Source organism: Tenrec ecaudatus, chromosome 6 (genome assembly GCF_050624435.1).
Source record: "Tenrec ecaudatus isolate mTenEca1 chromosome 6, mTenEca1.hap1, whole genome shotgun sequence".
In the NCBI taxonomy this organism is placed as follows: Eukaryota; Metazoa; Chordata; class Mammalia; order Afrosoricida; family Tenrecidae; genus Tenrec; species Tenrec ecaudatus.
Genome location: NC_134535.1, coordinates 81,132,256 through 81,157,403, shown reverse-complemented (window position 1 = coordinate 81,157,403; position 25,148 = coordinate 81,132,256). Strand labels below are relative to the sequence as shown.

The window sequence follows — 25,148 nt, the reverse complement described above, 5'->3', positions numbered from 1 at the left end:
CCTGGGCATCTGTAGGCCAAGGTCATTCGTGGAAAAAAGAAGCTTGAAGGATCCTGGAGCGTACTTGAGAGTGGCGAGAACTGGGGACAAACCACAGCCTCTGAGAGCTGAGAAAGGACCCAAACTGAAAGCTCTGATTCGCCTTTGCAAAGGAAGGGGGGTGGGGGAGCGGTGGAGGGAGAGGGTGTCCAACAGCCTCCAGCCTGTCTGAACTGGTTTGAAAGGAGCCTGTTTCCTTCCAAAGTTAGATAGCTCAGACAATGGAGCCCATTACGCTTCTCTCTCATTCTCTCCACACCCTCTGCCAGCGCGTCTCGCCTTCCAGACAGGACATTTCCTGGGTCCCAGGAGCACCAGGTGGCAGCAGGTGAGGCCGAGCTCCCTGCAGCTATCTGGGGCTCTTGCCGGCTGGGAGCAGACATGGAGAGAGTGGAGCAGACAGGTCTGTGTTCCTAGGAAAGGAAAGGGCAGCTCTGGGCCGAGAAGATGAGGGACAGCACTCAGAGAAGACGAGCTCACGAGGTCACCAACTGTCCCCGGTTGCCAGGGACGGAGGTGCTGTCCAAGGAGCCTCAGAGGGGATATTGGGTCCTGTTGGGCTGCCACCAGAAGACCCTCGGTTCAAACCCACCAGCTGCACTGCAGGAGAAAGATAGAGCAATCTGCTCCCCTGAAGATACATGGCTTCAGAAACTGTCTCGATAGAGGGGGGCAGACTCAGTGTGAGTTGGTGCTGATTTGATAGTCGTGAGTTGAAGGAGGTTTTCCAGGATGTGGGACTTTCCGTGAAAATCAGGACAGCTCTGAGCAGCTCCGGATGGGCTGTCCCACTACAATAGTCCCTGTTTCAGACTTAGATTCTCCGGTCCTTTTTCGGAATCATTGGAGTTACATGCATTCCAGTTGGGAAGACGAGCTCTTCTCTCTTGGTGCTGTTCTCCTACTCTCCTGAGACCACCCTCCCCCCTGCACCCACCCACCCCACAAACAACATGTGTTAACACGAACCTCCAAGATGAGTAAGAACACAGAAAGATGCGTGCCATTGCCTGACGCTCAGCCCAGCTCATGTATGTACTGCCCTGTTGTAGGCAGCGTACGGAGCGAACTCCTAGGCAGGCAGGCAGCAGGGTCAGATGTTCCCTTGGTACTACGTGCATGTAGTTTAGGTCAAGCCACGTGTAGATTTATTGTTTAAATGTAGCAAAGAATATTTGGTGACTCTAAACCGCTGGTGGCCCCTTATCACTACTGGCCTCAGAGGACATTCTACCTGTGCTCCGTGAGGTAAAGCTGTCCTTTCACAAAGGCCCCCACCCGGCCCAGGACCCTCGCTGCTTCCTCTCTTAGCATCTGCTTCCTGCTCACTGCGCAGGGAAACGACAGAGCGCTCCTCCCTGGGAGGATCCTGGCTGCTACTGATCCACATGGTGTCTTTCTGCCAGTCTGGGGAAAAAAAGTACCCCTTTCCTCTGGGCAGATGCAGCCCTATGCCAGCGTGTCCAATTGGATTCCAGCGACCCACTCACCTCCCCACTGGGCACACAGGCTGTGCCTGGGCCTCACCCTGGAGATGTGCGGAGTGATTTGGCTGAATTTCAAAGACAACACCAGTAAGAAGCAGCTGCCTGTGCGTCTGCTTGCATGCACAGGGACCTCGTGTGTGTCACAGAGGAACTGTCTCCCATGGGGCTTCTAGCAGCTGTTTCAGCAGCAGATCACCATCAGATCTTTCATCCTGCGCTGGCTCAGAGTGGACTTCAATGTCAGCCTTTCACTATCAGCTGAGCACAGCAACCTTTTGTACCTCCACAATGTTCTAGGGTCTCCTGGTGGCGTAGTGGGTTACGCACTGAGTTGCTAACCACAAGGTCAGCAGTTCAAATCCATCAGCTGCTCCGTGGAAGAAAGGTGAGGCTTTGTAGTCCCATGAAGGTTTACAGTCTCAGCAACATACAGGGGCAGTTCCACTGTGTCCTATAACCAAACTCACTGCCATTGAGTCGATTCTGACTCAGAGGGACCCTATCGGGCAGGGTGGAACTGCCGGGGGGGGGGGGGTGTGACTGTAACTTCCTTCCGTACAGGTATAGAAAGCCTCATCTTTCTCCCATGGCACAGCCGGTGGTTGTGAACGGGTGCCCTTGGAGCTAGCAGCCTACCCAGTCCTGTAGGGTGGCGATAGGCTGGTGCAGACGTGATAGCAGTGAGTGTCTTTGGCTGGTGCTCGGATCTCAAGGTAGACTCATGCTGGAAGGGTGCGCTGCGACTCTGGTCACCACCAAGGGAGGGCCACCAGGGTCCTGCTCCTGCCACGACCCGCTCCTGCCACGACCCGCTCCTGCCACGACCCCGCTCCTGCCACGACCCCAGGACTGGCCAGGCACTCCCTCCATGGCACTGGGCCCTTGGAGAGTGGGATGCCCTGCCTCGGGGCTTCCTCCGGAGCTCACTGCCAGGCTTCCTGCTGGCATGGTGCCCTGGAGTCACTTCCATTCCCCCAGCCTGGGCGTCCCTGTGCCTTCTGCACACCGGGCCGTCTCCCCAAGCTCTTCCACGTTTGTCCGCCTCTCTCATCCGACCCTGGTGCCAAAACCTCTACGCTGGCACAGGAACAAGCTCCGAGCCCTCTCCTTCTCCTTTAACACCCTCTCTTCTCTTCCTCTCCGCCTTTTTTTGAAAGGAGAGCTCTCTGTTTCAGCTCTGCCCCACCGCCCACCTCATCACCACAGGGGCTTTCTCTGAGCTCCTGAGCACAAAGCTATGTCAGCGGCAAGTGCTGGCTTGCTGGGGCAGGTGATGGCCATTGCCAAATACCACCAGTCCTGTCCCCACCCCCTGCCTCTGCTCATGGGGATCCCTTTGTTCACCTCCCTCCAGGCCTCAGAGCCCTCCGCCCCAGCCATTTCTGCAGAAGGCCTGTCAGATCCTTTCTGGTCCCCAGCCCCTAGACTGGTGTGATGCGTTCTTGAAAAGGAACAGAGTACAGTTTTCTTTCCTGAGAAAGGAAAACACAATGACAAAGAAAGCACGCTTCATCGTTTGATGCTGACTGGAGCCTTTGCTACTTGCTCTGCCTCTGCCTCTGCCCATTTCCAAAGCAAACAAGCCACGGTCTGTAATTAAGCCCCTCGTCATCGCTAATGACATGCTCTCTGGCTCCCATCAGGCATTGCGCATCGCTGTCCAAACAGGAAGGAGAGTCCCCTTCAGGGAGGGCCTGGGTGGTGGTGGGGACACCAAGCCCGGCAGGGGAGGAATCCAAACTTAAACTCATTGCCATGGAGTCAACACTGACTCACAGCCACCCTATCAGACAGAGCAGTACTGCCCAGGTGGGTTTTCAGGACTGTAACTCTTTACGGGAATAGAAAGCCTCCCCTTTCTCCCTCGGAGTGGCTGGTGGTTTCGAACTGCTGTACTTACAATTAGCAGTCCGGCATGTAACCAAGACGGTCAGGCCTATCTCTGTCCCTGTGCTACTGTTGACCCTGCTGGGGCCTGGGGAGAGAGGTGAGGAGGGGGATAGAAGCGGAAAAACACACAGGGCACACGCCCTACGGGAATTGGGAGGGAAAATCGGAAAGCAGGCCGTCAAGAGAGAAATCGGGAAGAGAAGAAGCGGCCTGATCAGGAAAATGAGTCTTTAGCGGCCACTGATCCAAGAGTGGCCGTTGGACGCCCCCCAGAGGCACCGCCCAAGAGAGGCTTGGGGTTCTGTTACTGAAAGCTTACATCCGTGAAGACGCTGTGAGCACAGAGCCACTATGTAACCCACTGGGGCACACTGAGTCTGAATCCTCTCCCAGGTCACTGTTTGTAAAAGGACCAACTAGCTGCTGCCAACCTAGCGCTGACTTGTGGCGACCCTGTGTGTGTCAGGGCAGAACCATACTTCAGATGGCTTCCAGTGGCCAATGGTTTGGAAACTAGATTGCCAGGCTTTCTTCCCAAGCCCTCAGGCGAACTTGAACCACTGCCCTTCTGATCAGCAGTCAGGCACATGAATGGTCTATACTCCCCAGAGCCCTTGACTTAGGGGAAAAACACCCCAAACACATAGGAGGCAGAGGAACCCAAGGCTGGAGGCAGTCCCATGAAAGATGGTGTCACCAAGTTCTAGCCCGGGCGTAGATGGCCGGGCCTCCCTCTGGCACAGCACTGCCCTCGCAGATGCGGCTAGAGGCTGGGCAGCTGGGGCTGAGGTTTGACACTCTTTGATGCTAGGTTCTGGTGTGAACGTCTCAGTGGGGGGCTGAGACCCCAGGCCAGCCCCTTGGACAATGTGCACCCACCTTCTCCTGGAGAGACAAGGCTGCAGAGGTGCGGCAGCCTGGAATCCCAGAGTCCCCACCACCTCAGTTTCACGTGCTCCCTCTCCTGGGGCTAGAGTACAAGCTGGGACCCGCTGAGATGGGCTCTGGGAAGGGTTGGGAAGTGGGCTGAGAGCCTGAGGCCCCCAAGTAGAAAGAATTTTGCACCCGAAGGCAGCCCCTGATGGAGTTCTGGTGACAACGTGGTTACTCGTGGAGCTGCCAATCTTGAAACCACCAGCTGCTTTGTGGGAGAAAGAGGAGGCTTTCTACTCCCATAAAGAGTAACAGTCGCGGAAAGCCCCGGGGCAGTTCTCCCCTGCCCTGTAGGGTCACAGTGAGGCAGAACTGATCCGACAGTAGTGGGGTTGGGGTTTTGGTGTTTAAGGCCAGTCAGTGCTCCGGGAATGTGAGCCAGCAAGAGGGTGGGGCTTGTGGCTCACAGCTATAAGGGCAACCTGGCACAGGGTGGGACTTGAGGGCATCGTGGAGACTGTAAATGGGCCCACACCATGGGAAAGAACCTTCTGGAAGTCAGTGTGGGAGGTCAGGGAGAAGGAACCCAAAGAAGCTACCAGCCTGGGATTGGGATGGAACAGGAAGCTAACCTAGAGATTCGTCTCGATGCAGACGAGGGGTGGTCATCTTCTGGGCACCTGCCCTGCCCTAGCCTGTGCACCGAAACTCATTCCAGCCTGGCACCAACCGTGTGCAAGAAATGCTCTTCATACGCCACTTTGGAAATGAGGAGAGAGGGGACCCGGCATCCCAAATGATAGCTAATAAGTAACAACGACGACAACAACAACAAAGCCAGCAAAAAGGATTCAGCCAAGTGTGTGTCCTGTCCTGAGATGCAGGGTGGCCTTTGAGGTCTATGCCCGCTGGGCCCACTGAGCTGTGATCCGGGAAGAGTCCAAAGCTGCTTTAGTCTGGGACTTGGTGTGGCAGCCGGCTGGCGTTTCAGGAAGAGGGACGTGGCCTGGCTGGTGCGAGAGAACAGCTCAGCCCTCTGGGAATGGACAGGGCGCAGCAGGGAGGAACGTTTGGGGGACGTTCATAAGCAGCATCTGAGGCTCATCAGGATCGTGGTGTGGATGACACACAGGTGTAGGGGTGGGACAGCTGATGAACATGGACAGAGGGTCACAGGACAGGAGAGACCCCTTAGCCCCCCCCCCTTGTGGCTCAACTGTGCATGGGAGGGCTAAGCAGACACAAAGGGATTCCCCACATGCAGTGGTCACCTCCAGGGGCAGAAGTGTGTGTATGTGTGTGTGTGTGGGGGGGGGCAGTGGTCAGCTGAAGGGGCAGGGTGGTGGAGGTGGATCATGAAGTCCTTCTGAGTCTTACCTGAAGGGGGCAGCAGTGGTGGAGGCCATGGGGTGGAGGTTAGAGGTTGGCATTGGTCCAAACAACAGAGCTGCCAACAAATAGGACCCTAAGCATCTTTCAGGAGCTCCTCTCTAACAGGTTGGATATTCCTTTCCGCCTGGCCAGGAGCCTCCCAGCTTGACCGTGTCCAGTCCCCTTCCTCCTGCCTCTGTAGCTTCCGGGTTATAAGAGCAGGGATGAGATGGGGGTGCCTGGGTCACTCACTGGATCAGAGGGTTCTCAGAGGGCTCCTCGTGTGGGCACCCAGGGCAGGTGGGCTCAGGAGAGGAAGTGTGGGGTCTCTGGATCAGCACCAAGGTTCTCAGGAGGGTCTGCAGACCCCGAAATCCTCTCTAACTAGAGAGGAGGTTCAGGATATGGTAGGTGGCATCAACTCTCTCTCTCTCTCTCTCTCTCTCTCTCACACACACACACACACACACACACACACACAACACAGGAGAGGTCTGTGTGTCTGCAGACCCCGAAATCCTCTCCAACTAGAGAGGAGGTTCAGGATATGGTAAGTGGCATCAACTCTCTGTCTCTCTCTGTCTCTCTCTCTGTCTCTGTCTCTCTCTCTCTCTCTCTCTCTCTCTCTCTCTCTCTCTCTCTCTCTCTCTCTCTCTCTCTCTCACACACACACACACAGGAGGTCAAAGAGGAGAGGGAGGAGAGACAGGCGCTGGGGCTGGGGCATCAGGGAGGCTGGGGCAAGCCTGGGCATGCCAGGGAAAGAAACTGCATCAGCACCTGTTGGCATCTCTGTGCCCTGAACAGAGCCTGTCCAAGATCGGCCCATACCTAGTCAGTTGCAGGGCCCCCTTCCCTACCCTTCGGGGCCCAGGGGATGGAAGGTGCAGTACCCGAGATCACTGGCAGGGGGCGGTGTGCGTATGAAATACAGGCACTCCAAGCTCTCTCCTAGCATGAAAATCTTAACTGCAGGGAACTGTGGGATGGGTGCAGGTGTGATGGTGCCTGGAACCTGAGCCCTCGGCCCTTCTCGTGTTTGCTGGTCTTGATATCCAGACATGGTCCTGCTGCTGATCCATCAGTCATGAGCCAGTGCCCCAAAAAACAGAAAGCCCACAGATGGGCCTCTAGAATGAGCAGGATACTGGTTACCCTAAAGCAATTGTTCAGAGGTGGGCTCGAACTCACAGCCACCGTGGGTGAGTCAGAGTGGAGCTGTACTCCAAAGGGTTCTCAAGAGCTGGGTTTTTAAAATCATTTTATTGGGGGCTCATACAACTCTTATCACAATCCATACATACATCAATTGTGTAAAGCACATTTGTACATTCATAGCCCTCATCATTCTCAAAACATTTGCCCTCCACTTAAACCCCTGGCATCAGCTCCTCATTTTCCCCCTCCATCCCCCTTCCCCCTCCCTCATGAACCCTTGATAATTTGTAAATTATTATTTTGTCATATATTACACTGCCCGATATCTCCCTTCACTCACACTTCTGTTGTCCGACACCCAGGGAGGAGGTCACATGTAGATCCTTGTAATCGGTTCCCCCTTTCCAACCCACCCTCCCTCTACCCTCCCGGTATCGCCACTCACACCACTGGTCCTGAAGGGATCATCCGCCCTGGATTCCCTGTGTTTCTGTTTCCTATCTGTACCAGTGTACATCCTCTGGTCTAGCCAGACTGGCAAGATAGAATTTGGACATGACAGTGATGGGGGGAGCATTTAGCAACTAGAGGAAAGTTATATTTTTCATTGTTGCTACATTAAGACCCTTCTGCAAGGGGATCTCCAGTGGCCAACAAATGGGCTTTGGATCTCCACTCCACACTCCCACTCATTCACTATGGTAAGATTTTTTGTTCTGATGATGCCTTATACCTGATCCCTTGGACACCTCGTGATCACACAGGCTGGTGTGCTTCTTCCATGTGGGCTTTGTTGCTTCTGAGCTAGATGGCCGCTTGTTTACCTTCAAGCCTTTAAGACCCCAGATGCTATAACTTTTGATAGCTGGGCACCATCAGCTTTCTTCACCACATTTGCTTATTCACCCACTTTGTCTTCAGTGGTTGTGTCAAGGTGAGCATCATAGAATGCCAATTTAATAGAACAAAGTGTTCTTGCATTGAGGGAGTGCTTGATGCCCAATGTCCTTCTGCCACCTTAATACTAACCCTATAAATATATGCACATAGATCTATTTCAAGAGCTGGTTTTATGGGAGTAGATCACCCGCCCTTTCTTCAGAGGCGTCTCTGGGTGACCTTTCTGTTGGCATGCCCCAGGGAGGGACCCCATAATAACTGCAGCTCACACATATTGGCTGCAAACTGTGCCCCGGGGACCTTTGCAAAGTGGCGTGCAGTGGTCTTTCACGCCACTTCCTTTTTCCTATTAAAAGTTGATTTATTTTTACCAGTTTTATTGGCACATAATCCACATCTCATACAATTCGGTAACAACCCAATCACACCAAGAAGAATCACCACTGCAATTAGGTTTAGAACATCTTCTTCATTCTCCCATCATTGTTATTTAGCTCCCGACCACCCTCCGAGGAACCCCTCAGGAACCCAGTTACTGCCTCTATAGATCTATCTGTCAGGATCTCATACACAGAAAATTGTTTTAAAACCAGACTAGCAACCACAATTAGCAAAACAGATCAAAACCTCCATGGAAAGAAAGCATTACCTAGTGCAAACTAGAACGAATTTAAATGAATCACCAGGGAGAAGGTCACATGGCAGGGTGCTCCATTTGAACCTATCTGCACCTGCAGCCATCCACATTCTGGTGCACTCTGCATGATAACAAGCCTATTCACAACCCTGGTCCATGGTCAGAGGGGATCCACCGTCCACTTCCCTTGTCTTAGTAGCAATGGCCTGCAGTCTTTGTTTGGTTGTGAGTTTTTTTTGCTGCATTCTCCCCTCTAGGATGTAAGGCCAGGGCTGAGCCTGTTTCATTTGCTGTGGTCTCCGCCCTGCTGGCACAGTGGGTGCTCTTTAAAACAACGTGCTGGAAACTACTCCTCCATACACCCATAGATCGCAGTAGGTGCCGACACAGCCATGAGCAGATGCACTCACGGCCTCAAACTTGGGGGCCACTGGGGTGTGGGTAGCCTTGCCATCAGACAGCGCATTGACCACCGGACTCGGGCAGAATGCAGTGTGAGGGTCCAACCTAACGCCTTGTAGCATTCGTTCTCCCTCCTGCCCCGCTTTCAATGTGTTCAAGTCTTTATTATTTTCTGATTTCTCTTGGAGTGAGGTTTTATTTTGCTCTTGTTGAGGGTGTTTCTTTTTCTTCCTATGTTTCTCTTTCTATGAAACCCAGAATAGGTAAATCTATAGTAGCCATGACTGGATCCATAGTTGTTTGTTCTGGCAGGAGAGGCTGGGGTGGGGGTTGGGGATGGGGGGTTGGGGAGTGAATAACAATGAGGACAAGAGTGAAGAAAGTGCTCTAACCTTGGCTGTGGTGGTGATTGTACAAATCTGTTTCGCACGTTTACACCATTGGATTGTATGTGTATTCTCATATGTCTATAAAACTGTTAACCTGAAAAGAAACGCTTTAGAGTGGAAAGGAAATTGGCAGGAAGGGGTGGGGGGAAGCGGGCAGCTGCAGGGGAGCAGGACTGAGGGAGTGAGCTGGCAGAAGGTATGAAGAATGAGACCAAGAGAAGGGCTCTGGCAACCAGAGGTGGTGAGTGTGCTGACCCTCAGGTGCTCCTGGGAATGAGCCCTGCCGGGGGTCCTGCTGTGTCCTGTTCCTGGCTGTGGGGACCTCTGTGTCCTGGACTAGTCACACTCGACCCGCAGGACCAACGTGCCGGGTGGGGGCCTCATAAGGGGGGAGCACCAAGAGCCTGCCTGGTGGTGGTGGCACTAAAAGTCTCAGCTGTCCCCTGAGATCAGCCCCCCCACCCCCATTCGATGGCCACATCCCAGAACCAGACAGCTAAGACCCATGACCGGCCAGCATGGCGAGGGCAAGAGGAAGTCATGGAGAAAATTAGGGAGGGCGACTTAAGATGTCGGCATCCCGGGTAACAGAATGGTCCAGCCTGAGAACCAGATAGCACTGATCATTTATTGAGGGAGAAGCAGAGCTGGGGACATGATCCAAATCACAGGGTGAGGACAGTCCCTTGCAGTGATGGCCCGAGACAGGCAGGGGGCGCAGAGGAGCTGGCATGGGGTCTGCATGTGCTGGCTACATTTTGGAGCAGGACCAGAGGGGAGGGGGATGGATTCCGGAGGAAGAGTCGCCAAGAGAACCCCGGGACTGGACTGCCCGCTGGGAGCATCACCCCAATAGGACAGCAGGGAGGGGGGTGCTGGGGTTGTGGCAGCAGGGACGGGCAGACTTGCGGGGTAGGGCGGAGAGGGAGCCCTGGCTCCCCTTCATCTGGGGGCCTTCTTCGCCCCACAGCTGCTGCCCGAGGTTTGGGGGTCCTTGAACTCGCTGCTGCAGCTGCCTTTGGTTTTGATATCGGTAGCAGAGGATTTGTAGCTGTAACTGCTGGAGGCACCAAAGCCCAGGCTGAAGCTTGCCCCGCTGGCCCCAGCGTTGGTGCTGCTGATGACGGCTGGAGCAGGTGGGAGAAGACCCCCCCAGTGAGTCGGCCCTGCTTCAGCCCCAGCTACAGAGCCCTACCCAGGGCAGCCCCGCCTTGCCCCTGAGTTCCCTGAGCTGGGGGGACTTCCTGTGGAGACAGGTTCCTGTGTTCCATATCATCTTCCTTTACTGGGAGATTTCTATCAGTATGGATCTGATGTGGCTTCGTGTGTCACGTAATGAGCCCTAGCTCTATCTGGCTGCGTCATCTACGGACGGACGCCAGAAGACAAGCTCTTAGCAGGCAGTGGTTTTCCCCTTGGGCAGGGCCATGAGAGAAAGGCACACCCCTGGGGCCTGCTGCTGGAGAGAGGGGCTGCTGGGAGCATCCCTGCCCTTCAGAAATACAGCACCCCACCTGAGCACTTCTAGCTTTCAAATCCAGAGGAGAACCTTTCAGCTCATCCTTCCTCTCCTGGCCTTCCAGGCTGCCCCCACCACCTCCTACGCCACTCCGCCCCTCCCTGGGTCCTGGCCTCCACAGGGACGCAAGACAGCCAGCAAGTGCACCCTTACTCTCTTGGTATCATTAGAACCATCTGCAGCATGTGCCTGTGTGTTCTGCAGTGTGACTGCTCACCCCACTGCTTCCCCTCTGTGACTGCAGTCAGTGCCCTTGGGATGCCCCCCGAGTCTCCCCTGGGCCTTCTGTGTCACCCCGACTTCCCTTTTGGTGTCTCTTGGTATGTGGGACTTGGAGCTCTATGAGATGGTGACCACAGCAGGACCACGTCCTGCAGGTACTTACAGATGCTGACTGCATTGGGATATTCCCCAGACATGCTGAGAAGGGAAAAGGAAAGTAAATCATTAGATAATAGATAGATAGACAGACAGATCCTCCATCAACCATCACTCTATCAATCCAGACAGTTGTCTCTGTGACTTAGCCCCTCCTCCCAGAATGTGCCAGACCCCACTCCGCCCCCAAGACCCCAGGGGAGAACTGGACTGATGGATGTGCTGCAGGGACCACGCCTTCCACCAGCGTGGCTTTGGGATTGGCTTCCTCGGCATTCCTCGGGGATGTATGCATGCCAGGGGTCTTAGACAATGGAGACTTCTCTGGGTCCCCAGCTTTGTTAAGAATCACTTTGAACTTGGGGTGACTCTTGAAAGACCATCTTGCCCTTCCCTAACCCACCAGCAAGGATGCTTTGGGAAAGGCTGGGGAGCTCTGGTTCTCCGACACAGACGATGTCCATGCTGTCTCTCTCATCGCCTTCTTGATGTGTTCACAACCCAGTCCTTCTTGGGGAGCCCTGGTGTTACAGCGGTTAAGCGCTTGCCTGCTTACACCAGATTGGCCGATTGGCCCCACTGGATGCTCCCAGGGAGAAAGAGGTGGCAGTGTGCTCTGTGAAGATTGGCCGCCCTCTGCGGCAGTCCTATCCCGTCCATGGGGGTGCTACCACAGGACTGGGGAATGCCCGGCCCTCCGGCTGTATGAGGCCCGTGCAATCAAGACTAGCTAGCATCAGAAGCTTGACCAAGGAGAAGCTGTCCCTGCCGTCCCATTGAACTCACTGCCATCAAGTGGATACCGACTCATAGTGATCCTCCAGGACAGGGTAGATCTGCCCCTGTGGGTCTCTGAGACTGTCACTCTGTACAGGAATAGAAAGCCCCCTCTCTCTCCCTTGGAGCTGCTGGGGGTTTCCAACTGTTGACCTTGTGGTGCGCAGCCCAACACGGAACCGCTACTCCAGCAGGGCTCCTGCCAGCCTCTGAGGGGTGAGGTCATTAAATGCTTGACTAAATATAGTGGGCTAATTTTTAAGTTGATAATTTTGCATACCCTGCAAATGATGTTCAAAATAGCCAAATGGCCCTTGGCAGAGAAAATTTCCCTACTCCAGTTCTATAGCTGTGTGTGTGTGTGTGTGTGTATGTGTACAGAGTTCTTCTTACTAACAGCAGCCTATCCTACTTCATGGCAGGCCCCCTTCTAGATGGTGCGCGCGCGCGCGCACACACACACACACCATGCCTGAACAAAGCCAAACCATTTGCCCCCCCCCCCCATCTTCCCGCCAAAGTGAGAACCGCCCCTCACCGGCTCTCCTCGCCCTCCAGCAGCTTGCGGTAGGTGGCGATCTCCATGTCCAGGGCCAGCTTCACGCTGGTCAGCTCCTGGTACTCTCTCAGCATCCGGGCCAGCTCCTCCTTGGCCTGCTGCAGGGCAGCCTCCAGGTCGTCCAGCTTGGCCCGCGCGTCCTTCAGGGCGCAGTCCCCCCGCTGCTCGGCATCGGCGATGGCCGTCTCCAGGTTGGCGCACTGAGGGGCAAGCAGGTTCCACTCTGAGTCAAGCCCTAGTTCTGAGATCTGGCTCACGGAGCCCCTCTCTCTTGGTCCTAACTACTCTGAGACTCTCCTGGCTCTTCCAATTTTGGACCGCACCAGAGTTTAATCTTCCCCCGGCCCGTTCTCCAGGTGCTGTTTGTTCAAGCTCAGGCCTGGTAGCTGAAGGTGAAGAGTCCTCAGCTGGGGAGAGACAGGGCAAGGACATGAGCGGGGACCTGGCATGTGGCCCGGACCCTCTCCCTTCTGGTCCAAGGTTTGCATGTCCACCCTGATATAAAATACAACCTCTGGGGTACTGCACTGGGCCAGCCACTGTGCAAACGTGTCTTGCGAGCTCCTGTAAGTGATGGACAAATTAAAGTTCTACTAACACAGCGAGTCTCCACCTGTGGGTCGCAGCCCCTCTGTGGGTCGCATGACCTTTCACAGGGGTCGCCCGATTCGTAACAGTAGCAAAATGACAGTGATGAAGTAGCAACGAAAATAATTTTATGGTTGTGGGGTCACCAAAACATGAGGAAGTGTGTTAAAGGGTCACGGTATTAGGAAGGTGGAGCACCACTGGACTAACAGAACAGCCATCCAATTGAGGGTCTGGCCTCCAGCATTCCCCAGAGGGCCATGCCAAAAGCCAGCGGGCTTTAAGGATCAGTTGTCTAACCAGCAGGTCTTCCCAGCACCTGCTCTCGCTTGGAACAAGTACCACACTAGAGAAAACTACAAGAAAGGGTTCCCAGCTTCGAATCTAATGGAGAGCTCCAAGGTGGGCTTCAGAAGCCTGTGAGCCTTGGGCATGTGCTCTGGTCCTTCCGTTACAGTTTTGGGGGGAACTGGTGGTGCAAACGGTTTGTTGACCTGCTTCCCTCCACTAAAACCAGCTGTGATTTTTGGTTCTACCCTGCAGCACCGGGGTCACCAGGAGTCAGAGTGGGCTGGTTGGGGGTTAAGCATTCAGATTCGCCCTAGGGCATCTCCTTCCTGTGGTTCCAGGTCTGCTTTACCCTGCCCAGAGCAGCTGCACCTGAGGGCAGAGGGGACGCTAACACCCCCAACTCGTTGGCCCGGCCCCCAACATCACAAGCACCACCACGTCTTGGATTCGTGACCCACAGCCTCGGAGGAGAGGCTGGAGACCCAGTTGCCCATTCCTGGGAAACGCTGTCCTGTCTCAGATCCATGGTGATCCCCCTCGGTGAGCGGGAAATAAACCTGGAATCAGAATTCAGTCAAAGTCTCCTCACGATTGGGGTAGACCTGCGTCTTCAAGTCCTGGCCTCCTCTGAGAGGCATACTCAAACGAATTCTGGGGCCACCACATGCCGAAAGGTGAGGCGACAGGCCTCTTCTCTGACGGAGGGGACTTCTCTCCAGCCCTTCAAGTGGAACCACAGTGGAAACCAAGCCTCTGACTCAGTTGCTCCCCTCCTGACCTCCCTGGCACAGGGTCATTCTGACCACATGGTTGAGGCTCTTCCCGTTAGACAGTGCGCCTCACCAAGTACAGCGTGTGTCAGCAGTCACACACTATCACCGGTTGCTGAAGGAAATTCAAACACCTCGTGCTTCTGCCGTGTTGACGCGCACCTTGACTTAAACACAAAGAAAACACCAGAAGCTCTTAGTGAGTATGTGGCCTCCCTGCCACGGCCCAAGTGCACAGAGCAGAGCCTCGCTTGCTCCCTTCCGTGTGTGTGTGTGTGCGCGCGCGCGTGCGCGCCAGGCTCTGGGAGAGGGGCAGTGACAAGGAGCGCTAGGAGTTGGGACCCCTCGACTTTCCCTGGAAGCAGAGCCTTACTGAAATCCTCACACCGGCCTCCACAAAGGTTGGGAAGCTCACAGGTTAGCCTGTGTCCACCACATCAAGAAACCGCAGGCGTCAGAAAGCAAGAGACACAGTCCACAGGCACCCAGAGAGAGGGACGGCAGTACCCAGTGCCTCACAGCCATCACCACTGGGAGGCTGAGCGTGGGTGCAGAGCCCTGAGGCGAGGGTGGGAGCACCCCTGTCTCCACTCTGTTCTGAAATCCATTGCTGGCCACAGCCATCATGTGGGACCTTCAAACGCCCCCCTTTCACTGCTGTGGAACCACCGAAGCCAGGCTTTGAAAGCTATTCACCATTCCCAGCCAGTGGATCCTCTGCTCCCTGCCTCGCTCCACCCCGCTGTGGACATTCTGCACCACGTAGGCTGGTCTCCCGGGACCCAGGCATTACCTGCTCCCGCCCTCGGAGCCTCCTGCAGGATGCTTCCCTCTAGACTTCACTTATCTCTGTCGCCTCTCAAGTCTCCCAGAATCCACAGAGCGGCCACACAGCACAGCTTGCTGGACACCTTTGCAGTGTGTGTGTGTGTGTATGTGTGTGTGTGTGTGTGTGTGTGTGTGTGTGTGTGTGTGTGTGTGTGTGTGTTCTCCCTGCGCTCTACAGGGTGGAGACTCTGTAAGGTTGTGCGGGGTCTTACCATTTTTCCATATTCCATGGTGTATGCCCTGGGACTCAATCCACCCTTGTTGGGGGACCCACTTCAGACACCCACCTGCTTCTTCACGTTCCCAATCTCTGAGCGGATCCTCTGGATCAACCGGTTGATCTCCAAGATCTCAGCCTTGGTGAGTTTCAGGTCGTCCCCGTGCTGGCCTGCTGATACCTGGAGCTCCTGGATCTGGGGTTGGGCAGCAAGAGAAGGGCAGTTGATGGTCCACCTGCTGAAGGTGCTTAGTATGGAAGGGAGGAGGGTGACATACACCATTGTCAGGACCAAGCCAAGGTAGGCACAGTGAGGAGGGGAGGAGTGGAGTGAAAAGAGGGGAGCGGAGAGAAGGGACCCTCCCTACACTCCGTCCCTTCTGGGCAGGAAGGCCCCGCTCCAGTTCGGCCAGACCTGCCGGGATCTCAGACACGAGAATCTCTGTGCAGTTTGCATTGCTGGTCTCGTTTTGCCACGAGCGGGAGCAAGAAGGAAAACGGAGCTACGCAGCTTCCCGGTGGGCACCGTTTCAGAGCCTGTGGGGTCTGTGACTGGCGTGGACTCAGCCGTCCACCAGCAGCTATGACATTGGGAAGTCAAAGCCCTGTGCATGTCTCCAGCATGTGACAGGGTATTGGCTGAGCTCTCTGAGTCTGGGGAGGCAACAAGACTCAGCACCCACACAAAGGAGGTCTCTGCTACACTAAGGCCCCCTCCCCCTAGGCCCCCCAGCCCCCCCTCTCCGCCAGCAGCTGTGGGCACGGTGCTCAGCACGCCCAGCATGCAGCTCTCACCTTGGTCTGGTACAGGGCCTCGGCCTCGGCCTTGCTCTTCAGGGCGATGTCCTCGTACTGGCTGCGCACCTCGGCGATGATGCTGTCCAGGTCCAGGTCCCGGTTGTTGTCCATGGACAGGATGACGGACGTGTCACTGATGTGGGACTGCATTTGGGCGATCTCCTTGGGAACGGTAGGAAGAAGGGCTCTGATTAGAGAGTCCCCAGGAAGAACCAGCTCTGGGGACACACACACACCCCTCCCCACTGGGAGGGGGGCAAACCTCTCACCGTCACTGCCTCCTGCAGGCCGCTCCATCAGCAGCGCGCCCCGCTTATGAGAAGGGAGACCTTGGGCTTTCAGCTGCAAACGATGGGACTCCCCTCCCTGTCCTGTGCCACCCCTGTTTCTCATTCTCTTTCTCAAAGATCCACAAGGACTCTTCTTCACCCACAGACTCAAGTCTGACCCCCTGGGTCACCCAGAGCCCTGGTGACCTTCTCCATGCCCGGCCTTGGCTTCATCTAAAGCCCCTGAGATGCTGGCTCCTCTCGGACATCAGAGCCGTCCCGTGTGTGGCTCCATCAGCCTGGAACACCAGTTCCCCAGCCCCCACTGAAACCTCCTTCATCTTCCAGAAGTTTCCTGCTCCATGCCGTCCTTGGCTCTCTCAGAACCCAGCAGCCTGTTCGCCCCTGACCTCACCCCTGGAGCCCCCTGAGTGTAGCAATCATTTCTTCTCCACCGTGGTCTCCTTCAAAACCTCGCTGAATGCGAATTTCCACTACACTGAACGGCCCCTCTCTCCCAGCCCTGAGCCCACCGAACCATGCTGGCTGCAGGTAAGGGCCAGAGCCACTGTGAGAGGAGCAGACCCCCACCCCCACCCCAAAGAGGAGTCAGTGAACCCCTTACCCCTTCGTAGAGGCACTTGAAGAATTTGATCTCATTTGTCAAGGAATCCACTTTGGCCTGGAGCTCAATTTTATTGGTGTAGGCTGCATCCACATCCTGGGGGGCGGGGGGGACACGGCAGTTAGGTCACCCCGATATGGGCCAGTTATCCTCCTGTCCCCTCTCCCCTGCTGTGAGAGCCATGTGCAAATAGCTCTCTCTGTTTCCCCCATCCCATGTGTCACAGGGAAGGGCCTGGCCCCCAAGAGAACCATCCAGCAAACGAACTAGCATGTGTGGTGCACACAGCCGCACCAGCAGGGTCGCAGACTAGCTGGGAGCAGGTGCTGGGAGCAGCGGGCATGCCAGGTGAGGGCTTGGAAGGAGGATGTGGGGCATGTGAAACCCGGCCACTTGTCCCCAAAGGACTGAGCTAGTCCCCCATGCCCCTTCTTGTCCTACAGGCATCACTGTGCTGTCTGCTTGGGAACCCCCTGAGCTTTGGGGACCCTTCCTGTTCCCCGTGTACCTTCTTGAGCACCACAAACTCATTCTCAGCGGCTGTCCGTCTGTTAACCTCCACCTCGTACCTTGTATGGGGCGAGAGAGAGGGGCGTGTGTTACCACTGGGCTCATTCAGCTCAGCGCATGTTCCTGGGCAGCTCAGGCTCATTCTGAGTCATGAGCCGAAGGGTGGTGGTCTTCAAACGGAAGCCCACGTGGGCCCAGGGCGCACAGAGCCTCCCTTCCTAAAGGGGCGCAGGCAGGGAACTCCATTTCCGGTGTATCTGCAGTCTTGCCTAAAACATACCTACCTAAGAGGTGCTGTTACCTGTGGTTCAGATGTGAAGCAGGCTCTACTGCCCCACCTCCTTTCACAGTGACTCCCTCCCAGGCGGCCCTCCACCATCAGGTCACCCTGAGATGGGCCAGTTATCCTCCTGTCCCCTCTCCCCTTCCATGAGAGCCATGTGTAAACAGCACTCTGTGGGCACAGGGTGTCAAAGTCCCTGGACACCAACCAAAACACTAACCAAGAATTCCTTTCTTGTTCTATCCAGATCGCATCCCCCCACCTTCAGGCTGTAAGCAACACCCCTTTCTCTCGCTTGAAGCGCAGGCGTTTCTCAACTTAATGCCATCCAACGCAGCAGCTCTTGTTTTCTGTCACGGATTAGGCCAAACTCAAGGTCACCCAGATTCTCTCCCCTGTGTCTGATACACATTTCTGTTCCAGGAGAATCAAGGCCTCGGAAAGAGGGTCTTCAGGTGGGACTGGGCTGCTCTGTATTCAGCCACAGCACAGATTGGAGAGGTCAGATGATTATTTCTCTTAGAGAATGCACTTCTCCCAACCCCGCACCACTGCCAATGAATAAATATCAGAGAGCAAACTGAGTTGGGCGCTGAGCACCCAGCAGTCCCCTCACTGCCAACCCAGGCCATTCGGACACACAGTGGCCCACACAGGGCAGAGCACAGTGGCACACACAGGGCAGAGCACACAGGCACACACGGGGCAGAGCAGAACGGCTCCTCAGGCTTTCACACGGGCTCAGAGCTCCAGCTTTCTCCCAGGGTTTAGAGAATGTCCGGTGGGTTCAAACCACTAACCTTGCGGTGAACAAACAACACATACTCGACTTGGCCCCTGGAGCTCCTTAGAGCACAGATAAGAAACCTAAGCAATTCCTTTCTGTGGTCCCCCCGACCCTGGGCGGCTTAGTGGTGACGCATTGGTCAGCAGTTTGAAACCACCAGGTGCTCCTCGGGGAAAAGATGAGGCTTTATTCAGTAATGGATAAAATGAAAGCAATCAAAGAGGCATCTGTAGTGATGGGAACAATCGCCGCATCTATCCAGATGCAATGTGAAATTGTACTGCTTCTTACACAAGTCAAATAGGTGTGCCTTCTGTATCAGAAATAAAACAGACCTTCAGTGTCGGAAACCCACAGGGCCAGCTCCCGCCTGTCCTGTGAGGTCGCAATACATGAGCTGTCCTCCCAGGTAGTGAGAGTTACCTCACCTCACTGGCTGCAGAGAGAAGCCGGGCTCACTACTAATGCAGAACTGGTACTAGGGTGGGTGAGTTGAAGGTGACTGAACTGTCTTTGAATTTTCCAGGGACATTTTGATTTTTATTGTTATACAGGCTAACACCTACTGAAAATCGTCTACACGACTTATCGATGCTACCCAAAGGGCAGTTGAAAGACTTTTGGAAGTTCAATTACATCGTAGCATAGTTGTCTCTAGGACAGTCCCACTTGATCTCCTGATGCCTTAGCAAAGGTTTGATATCATTCATCTGTTGGTAACAAAAATAAAAGTATAGTTCACGCTGTTTAGTACTGCTGTCGTTCAAAAATCAGTGGCATGAACCTAATTTGTTACAAATAATCTTTTGGACGTTCCAAAGATTTACAGCCTGGAAATCCTGCCTGGGGTCTCCAGGAGCTGAAAATAACTCGATGGAGTTGGCTTCTCCTTTTTCAATTGGCTTTATTTAAAAAAACCAAAAACGTATCCCAAACCCATTACCACAGAGTTCATTTCAACCCACAGCGACCCTCTCAAACAAGGACCCAATGGGGTTTCCAAGACCGCACAGGAGCAGGCAGCCTCTTCCTTCTCCCACAGAGTCCTGAGGGCAGGGGTGTGTTTAAAAGTGATCGGTGCTATGGAAAAGACGGACATGTACTTAACCTGGACACTCTTTCAAAGAACAATGCTTTGGTGAAACTCCTTCCAGTGAAATCTACCCATGAGGAGAATCACTCATCCCTTACACAAGAATGAACCCTAAAATAAAGGAGACACGAGAGGTGATGTGAGAGAGATCGGACCCAATTCTAGCAAAGACGACCACCCATCATGGTCGCACTAGGAGAGGAGCCTTCCTCCACGTACTAAGAAATATGCTCACAAGATTGTGTTCTCCTTTGACATTTAAACAAGCTTTCTTGTTTGGATAACTTTGCTTTTGCATTTAAAGACTCAGAGCCACGAGAATACATTTTCTAAAAATTTTAGTTTGCACACGCATTTGGTGGCAGCTTGGCAGATGCCTAAAATATTTTAGGTATTAAAAAAATACACTGCAGTAGGGTAAAATTATGTGGGGGGGAAAGTGACATGAAAATGAGAATTCAAATAGATGTGGAGGGGAGCCGGGTAAAATTGATCATTTGTACAGCAGATCTAGTTCATGAACTTTTCAGGGGAACAATGGTGGCTCTGAAATGACACTGAGATAGAAACAGATGCAGTGCAGGACAGATAGAGCCATTGCAATGTTGAAAAGGCAACATCTAAAGTAGGAGGGACATGATGTCCTTTGTATTTAAATTCAGGCTGTGCATACTTAAGTGTCCATTTTTAAACATGGGGTTGAGCTCAATTTTAAAATTGTGATGAGCTTTTAAAATAATCTCTTGTAGGGTGTCCATGAAAAAAAAGAAAACCCAAAGAATGCAGCCACCGAGCTCAGTCACCGAGCTCAGTCACCACCAAGCTCAGCCAGAGCCCAGCCACCGAGCCCAGCCACCGAGCCCAGCCACAGAGCCCAGCCACAGAGCCCAGCCACCGAGCCCAGCCACCGAGCCCAGCCACCGAGCCCAGCCACCGAGCTCAGCCACCGAGCCCAGCCACCGAGCCCAGCCACCGAGCTCAGCCACAGAGCCCAGCCACAGAGCCCAGCCACAGAGCCCAGCCACAGAGTTCAGGCACAGAGCACAGCCAGAGTTCGGGCACCGAGTGCCTGTGTTCTAGGGTCTTAGGGTTAACAGGAGGGCAGACACATGAAGAAACCCGAAGATGGGAGTGACCTATGATGAGGATCTCTCGTACTAGATCGTTAGGAAGACACAGTGATGAGGGATATTAGATGTAATTAATCAAAAGGATGTCGCATAATAAATGCTGCTAGCCTTTATAAACCCCGTGCCTGTGTGCCAAACTCTTTACCTCCGTGGTTTGATTTCGTCCCCACGGCTGCCTGATGGGGGTCTGTGATAATCCCAATTTTATCAATACAGCAAATGCCATTCATTTACAGTTAGTTCACTGTGCAGCTAGGTTCAAAGACAGACTCTGACCGAGGGGCGGGGTTCGGGGTGCGGAAGCAGGGTCTCTGTCTAGCAGTCCGGTTACTTGAAGAGCTGGGAATGCATTACTGTTTGGCGTTATCCGGCCTTTCCTTCCCATCGGCTTTTTAGGTATCAAGGCAAGATTTGTTTCTGATTTGTATAAATATTAAAACTGGTGATCACCAAGATCAAAAGCCTCACCCAAGACACTCAACTGAAAAAAAACACACACACCAAAAATCCCAACCCCAAATCTCCCTACCATTGAGCCCATTCTGACACCTAGTCACCCTGTAGGACAGGTAGAGAGAGCAGCCCCTGTGGGTTTCCAAGACCGAGAAGGCACTCCTCTCAGGGGTGGAGAGCCCTGTCTTTCTCCTGAAGAGCAGCAGGTGACCTTGCAGTGAGAAGCCCAACACATAACCCCCCCCCCCCTACCTCCCAACCAGGTCACCGGGGAGTGGCACTTCCGAAGCAACCGACCTTTCCTTACAGAAAGGTCCAGCCACAGGATAGGCCCTGGCTGGCTCCGAGCTGCATCTCCAGGCAGTGCCTGGCAGCCTCGCCCTCTTTGCAGATGCCGCGTGTGTCCCCAGTGGGCTCTGGATCCTCCTGAACGCCACTCAATCTCAGATCACACTTATCCGTTCCATTTCATGATGGCCATGGGGAGGACGCCCCATACCCTGGCTGCTCTCTGAAGGCAGGGACCATGTCCCCTGCCCCCTCAGGACCTCCAGGCAGGGCTCAGAGTGGGGCTCTGCTTTGGGGAAACTTCAGAATGGTGATGCACAGGCAGACTGGGCACAACACATGAAAAAGAGCTCAGCTGTGAACACCTCCACCTTCCTTGAATTGTGGGAGAACTCACTTGCCCCTAGAAATCCTGGCAGCTGGAAACGAACTTGTAACTACCAAGTCACGCCAAGCCTCCACTTATCCCCCTGGCATCCTTGGCATCAGTCAGAGGAGAAGCCATCCCTGGTTCCGAGGACAGGTGCACGCACCTTGATTCTCTTGAACAGTGGGCTTCCAAAGCACACGATGCCTCCCCACGAAACAGGTTTTTAAAATCTCGTTTTTGCTTAGTTTTAAGATTTGTCCTGAGATCAGCGGGGCGTTTCATGTCTGAGAATGGCATGGCAAACCTCACTTGGAGGGGGGTGGCGCGTTTCATGTCTGAGAATGGCATGCCAAACCTTCCTCCAATGCTGGGCATGGAACACACTATTTCTTCAGTGGTTCCTTGTGGATGCATCGATCCTCTTCTTAGGACTCCTGGTCATATAGTGGCTGTGCATTGCACGGCTAACCATGAACCCAGCAGTTCAGAACCACCCCCCATAGAGGCAGTTCTGCCCTGTCCTTGAGGGTCACAGTGGGTCAGAAGCAGGCTGGTTGGCAGTGAGCCTGGTTTGTGCAGTTTCATCCTCCTCATAAGCCCATTCTGTCTGGTTCTCCCGCCCTCCCCTATGGGAAAGGAACTAACAGTGGTATCCAGTAAAGGTCCAAAGAAGCCCCAAACGCTGCCACCTAGGTGAACCATCATCTGTTATCCAGCCCCTCCGGTGGAAAAGTGCCTGTCTGCCCCCTCACCTCTGCTTGTAGTCCTCCACCACATCCTGCATGTTCCTCAGCTCCGCGTCCAGCCGCACCCTGTCTCCCGACTGCGTCTCCAGCTGCTTCTGCAGATTGATGATGTAGGTCTCATAGATGGGCTCCAGGTTCTTCCTGCAGTTGTTCAGGTCCAGCTGCTGCAGCAGGTTCCACTTGGTCTCCAGCACCTGGTTCTGCTGCTCCAGGAACCGCACCTGGAACCCAAAAGCGGTCATGACCCAGAATCCCCGTGCTGGCTGCCTCTCAGGAGTAGAGGGAGAACGAATCAGAGGCTCTCGTCCTGGACTGGGAAGGGCAAGGTAGGACAAGAAAGAACCAAAGCTCATCAGAGGATATATTTGGGCCAGGCAGATCTGCCTCTCTGGATCTCAAAGTAAGATCCCCTCAGAAAGAAATCAGAATTAGGGGGTGGGGGTGTAGATTCCATTGTTCTCCATGCTAATGATTTCTGGTAAAGGTAGATGGTAAACAGGGAGAGACAGTGACTAGGGAATGGCCTGGAGAGATGCTTAGGGCAGTGGTTCTCAACCTGTGGGTCGTGACCCCTTGGGGGTCCAATGACCCTTTCACAGGGGTCACCCAATTCACAGCAGTAGCAAAATGACAGTTATGAAGTAGCAACGAAAATATTGTTATGGTTGGGGGGCGGTTCACCACAACTATGAAAGGGTCGCAGCATTAGGAAGGTTGAGAACCACTGGCTTAGGGGGTTAGGAGGTTCTACCTCATGTACAGCTACACAATGGTTCTTGGTTTGTGTTTCAAAAGTGGGTTTCCACATCTTTACAAAGTTCCTTCTTTTTGACGGAAGTTTTCACACTGGGGGACTCCTTCATTGCAGGCTCTTCCCCACTCTCAACAGACCTCTTCTCGCCTGTGTCTGTGGCTTTGGGGAGGGAGGGGGATGTGGCAGAGACCGGCCAACTTCGTAGGAGGGAAAATGCGACCCCCTTCTCCGGGGTGATGGTGATGTTTGTCTGACCCATGCCTTTTCCACCCAACCCCCACCCCCTCATCCCTAGCCTCACCACCAGGGACTCTCTACAAAGGGGGCACGTTTCCCCTGTGCCTTCGTCTCCTCACTTGAAAAGCAGACTACAACTAGACTCCCAAGAATGAGAACCACCTGGAACAGCGCGCGGCCCTGAGGATGCATAACCTCCATGGATAACAGCTGTCCTTGTGTGGTCCCCTGGCATCCTCTGTCCAGACCGTCCACCCAGAGTAGCCGAGAGTAGACACTGCAGCATGAATGCCACCGTTGTCCCCAAGTCCAGGGACACCTTCCCTGCTACCCCAATTCCTGAGCACTCCCGCATCCACCACGTGCATACCTGACATGTCCTCCCTCTGAACCCTCTTCCCTCCGTCCCTTCTCCCTCGTCTGGTCCTTGTGCTGAACTCCTCCAGAGGCTGCCTGGCTCCTTGCTCACCTGCTTCTTTCTGCCGCCCCCCCCCCTCTGTTCTTCCCACATGCCCTGGCCCAAGTCCCTCTTCAGCCCCGTCCCTGACGTGTCCCCATCTCTTTATTTGATGTCCGGAGCCCTCAGCGAGGGCATTCCACAGATCGCCTGTCCCCAGAACCTGTCCACCCAGGGTACTCTCGCTCCCTGGAAGTGTGCACCAGGCAGATCCCACCCACTCCTGCCGGCAGCCTGCTCAGGTCAGGAACATCGCTGTAGCCTTCTCACAGTGGGGGGGGGGGCGTTTACCCGCCCTCAGCAGATTCTGCTCCAATCCACAGCCACCCCCCTGGTCAGGGCAGAACTGCCCCACGGGGTTTGCAGGCTATAACTCTATGGGGACAGGTGGGTTTTAACTACTGATCTTGTGGTTAACCACACAACATTTAGGGACTCCTGGGCTCCTTAAGGTGGTTCAAGAATCCCTCCAAGTTCCCAGGTCTCCGTGGCACAGCGGGGCACCCCTAGGGGTGCCGACTCGGGACAGACAGCCTTGCCAGACCCACCTTGTCAATGAAGGAAGCAAACTTGTTGTTGAGGGCCTTGATCTGCTCCCGCTCCTGGGCCCGCACTTTCTGGATCTCGGGGTCCAGCTCTACGTTGAGGGGGGCCAAGAGGCTCTTGTTGACCGTGACCTGAGGGATGCCCCCGGGCGGGCACATGGGACCCAGCCCCGCACTGCCAAAGACGGTGCCCACGAAGCCGCCCACGCGGCCTCCACAGCCGCCTGCTCCCTGGCCCAGCCGGTAGCTGGCACCCCGGCCGCTGATGGACATACGCCGGTTGCCCACCAGGCTGAAGAGGCTCTTGCTGCCGAAGGCGGCCATGCCCTTGACGCCCGCCCGGAAGGACGCCGCGCTGCTGCTGACCCGGCCCGAGATGACCGCTGAGCAGCCGCTGAAGCCCAGGCGCTCCCCGCCGGCATAGTAGGTAAACTGGCGGCTCATGCTGCACGCAGGGTGAGGCTGGACGGTGCGGGCAGGAGTTGGGCATGCAGAAGAGCTGCTGGACACTCACTCAACCCCTGGCAGCCCCTTAAGTAGCTGGAGCATGGGGCTGGGTTGGCTGGAATCAGCCTAATTTGCAGGTCGGGCGCCTCTTTTAGGTCACTCGGGCCTGCGGTTCTTCATGAAGGAAATTACCACCTGCTCCCAGAGATGTGGATCTCCTCTACCCCGGACTCCCCCAGAATCTCCTATAAAATGAACCAGAACCCTACATTTGCCTGCCTTC

The 25,148-nt window shown here is 54.7% G+C and overlaps 1 protein-coding gene across 2 annotated transcripts; it reads right to left on the bottom strand.

Moving 5' to 3' along the window:
* Nucleotides 1-10,088: 10,088 nt before the first annotated feature.
* On the bottom strand, nt 10,089-24,862 carry LOC142451008 (keratin, type II cytoskeletal 72-like). Of its 2 annotated transcripts, XM_075552947.1 has the most exons (9): nt 24,422-24,862; nt 22,432-22,646; nt 17,274-17,334; nt 16,766-16,861; nt 15,869-16,033; nt 15,144-15,269; nt 12,359-12,579; nt 11,051-11,085; nt 10,089-10,273 (listed from the first exon to the last, which is right to left on the bottom strand). In XM_075552947.1, exons 1-9 carry the CDS (start codon nt 24,860-24,862, stop codon nt 10,089-10,091), a joined length of 1,545 nt encoding a protein of 514 aa, XP_075409062.1. The 2 variants fall into 2 exon arrangements, with proteins under 2 accessions (XP_075409062.1, XP_075409063.1); XM_075552948.1 differs by lacking the exon at nt 15,144-15,269.
* Between the last annotated feature and the right edge of the window lie 286 nt (nt 24,863-25,148).

What these genes read in the sequence shown, in the direction of transcription:
- LOC142451008 (XM_075552947.1), bottom strand. Translation starts at nt 24,862, where the DNA reads ATGAGCCGCCAGTTTACCTACTATGCCGGCGGGGAGCGCCTGGGCTTC. An exon ending in TCAAGTGCCTCTACGAAGGG is followed by an intron (nt 16,034 to 16,765) that starts GTAAGGGGTTCA and finishes ACCGTTCCCAAG; the next exon opens with GAGATCGCCCAAATGCAGTC. An exon ending in TCCCAATGCAGTCAGCATCT is followed by an intron (nt 10,274 to 11,050) that starts GTAAGTACCTGC and finishes CACCTGCTCCAG; the next exon opens with CCGTCATCAGCAGCACCAAC.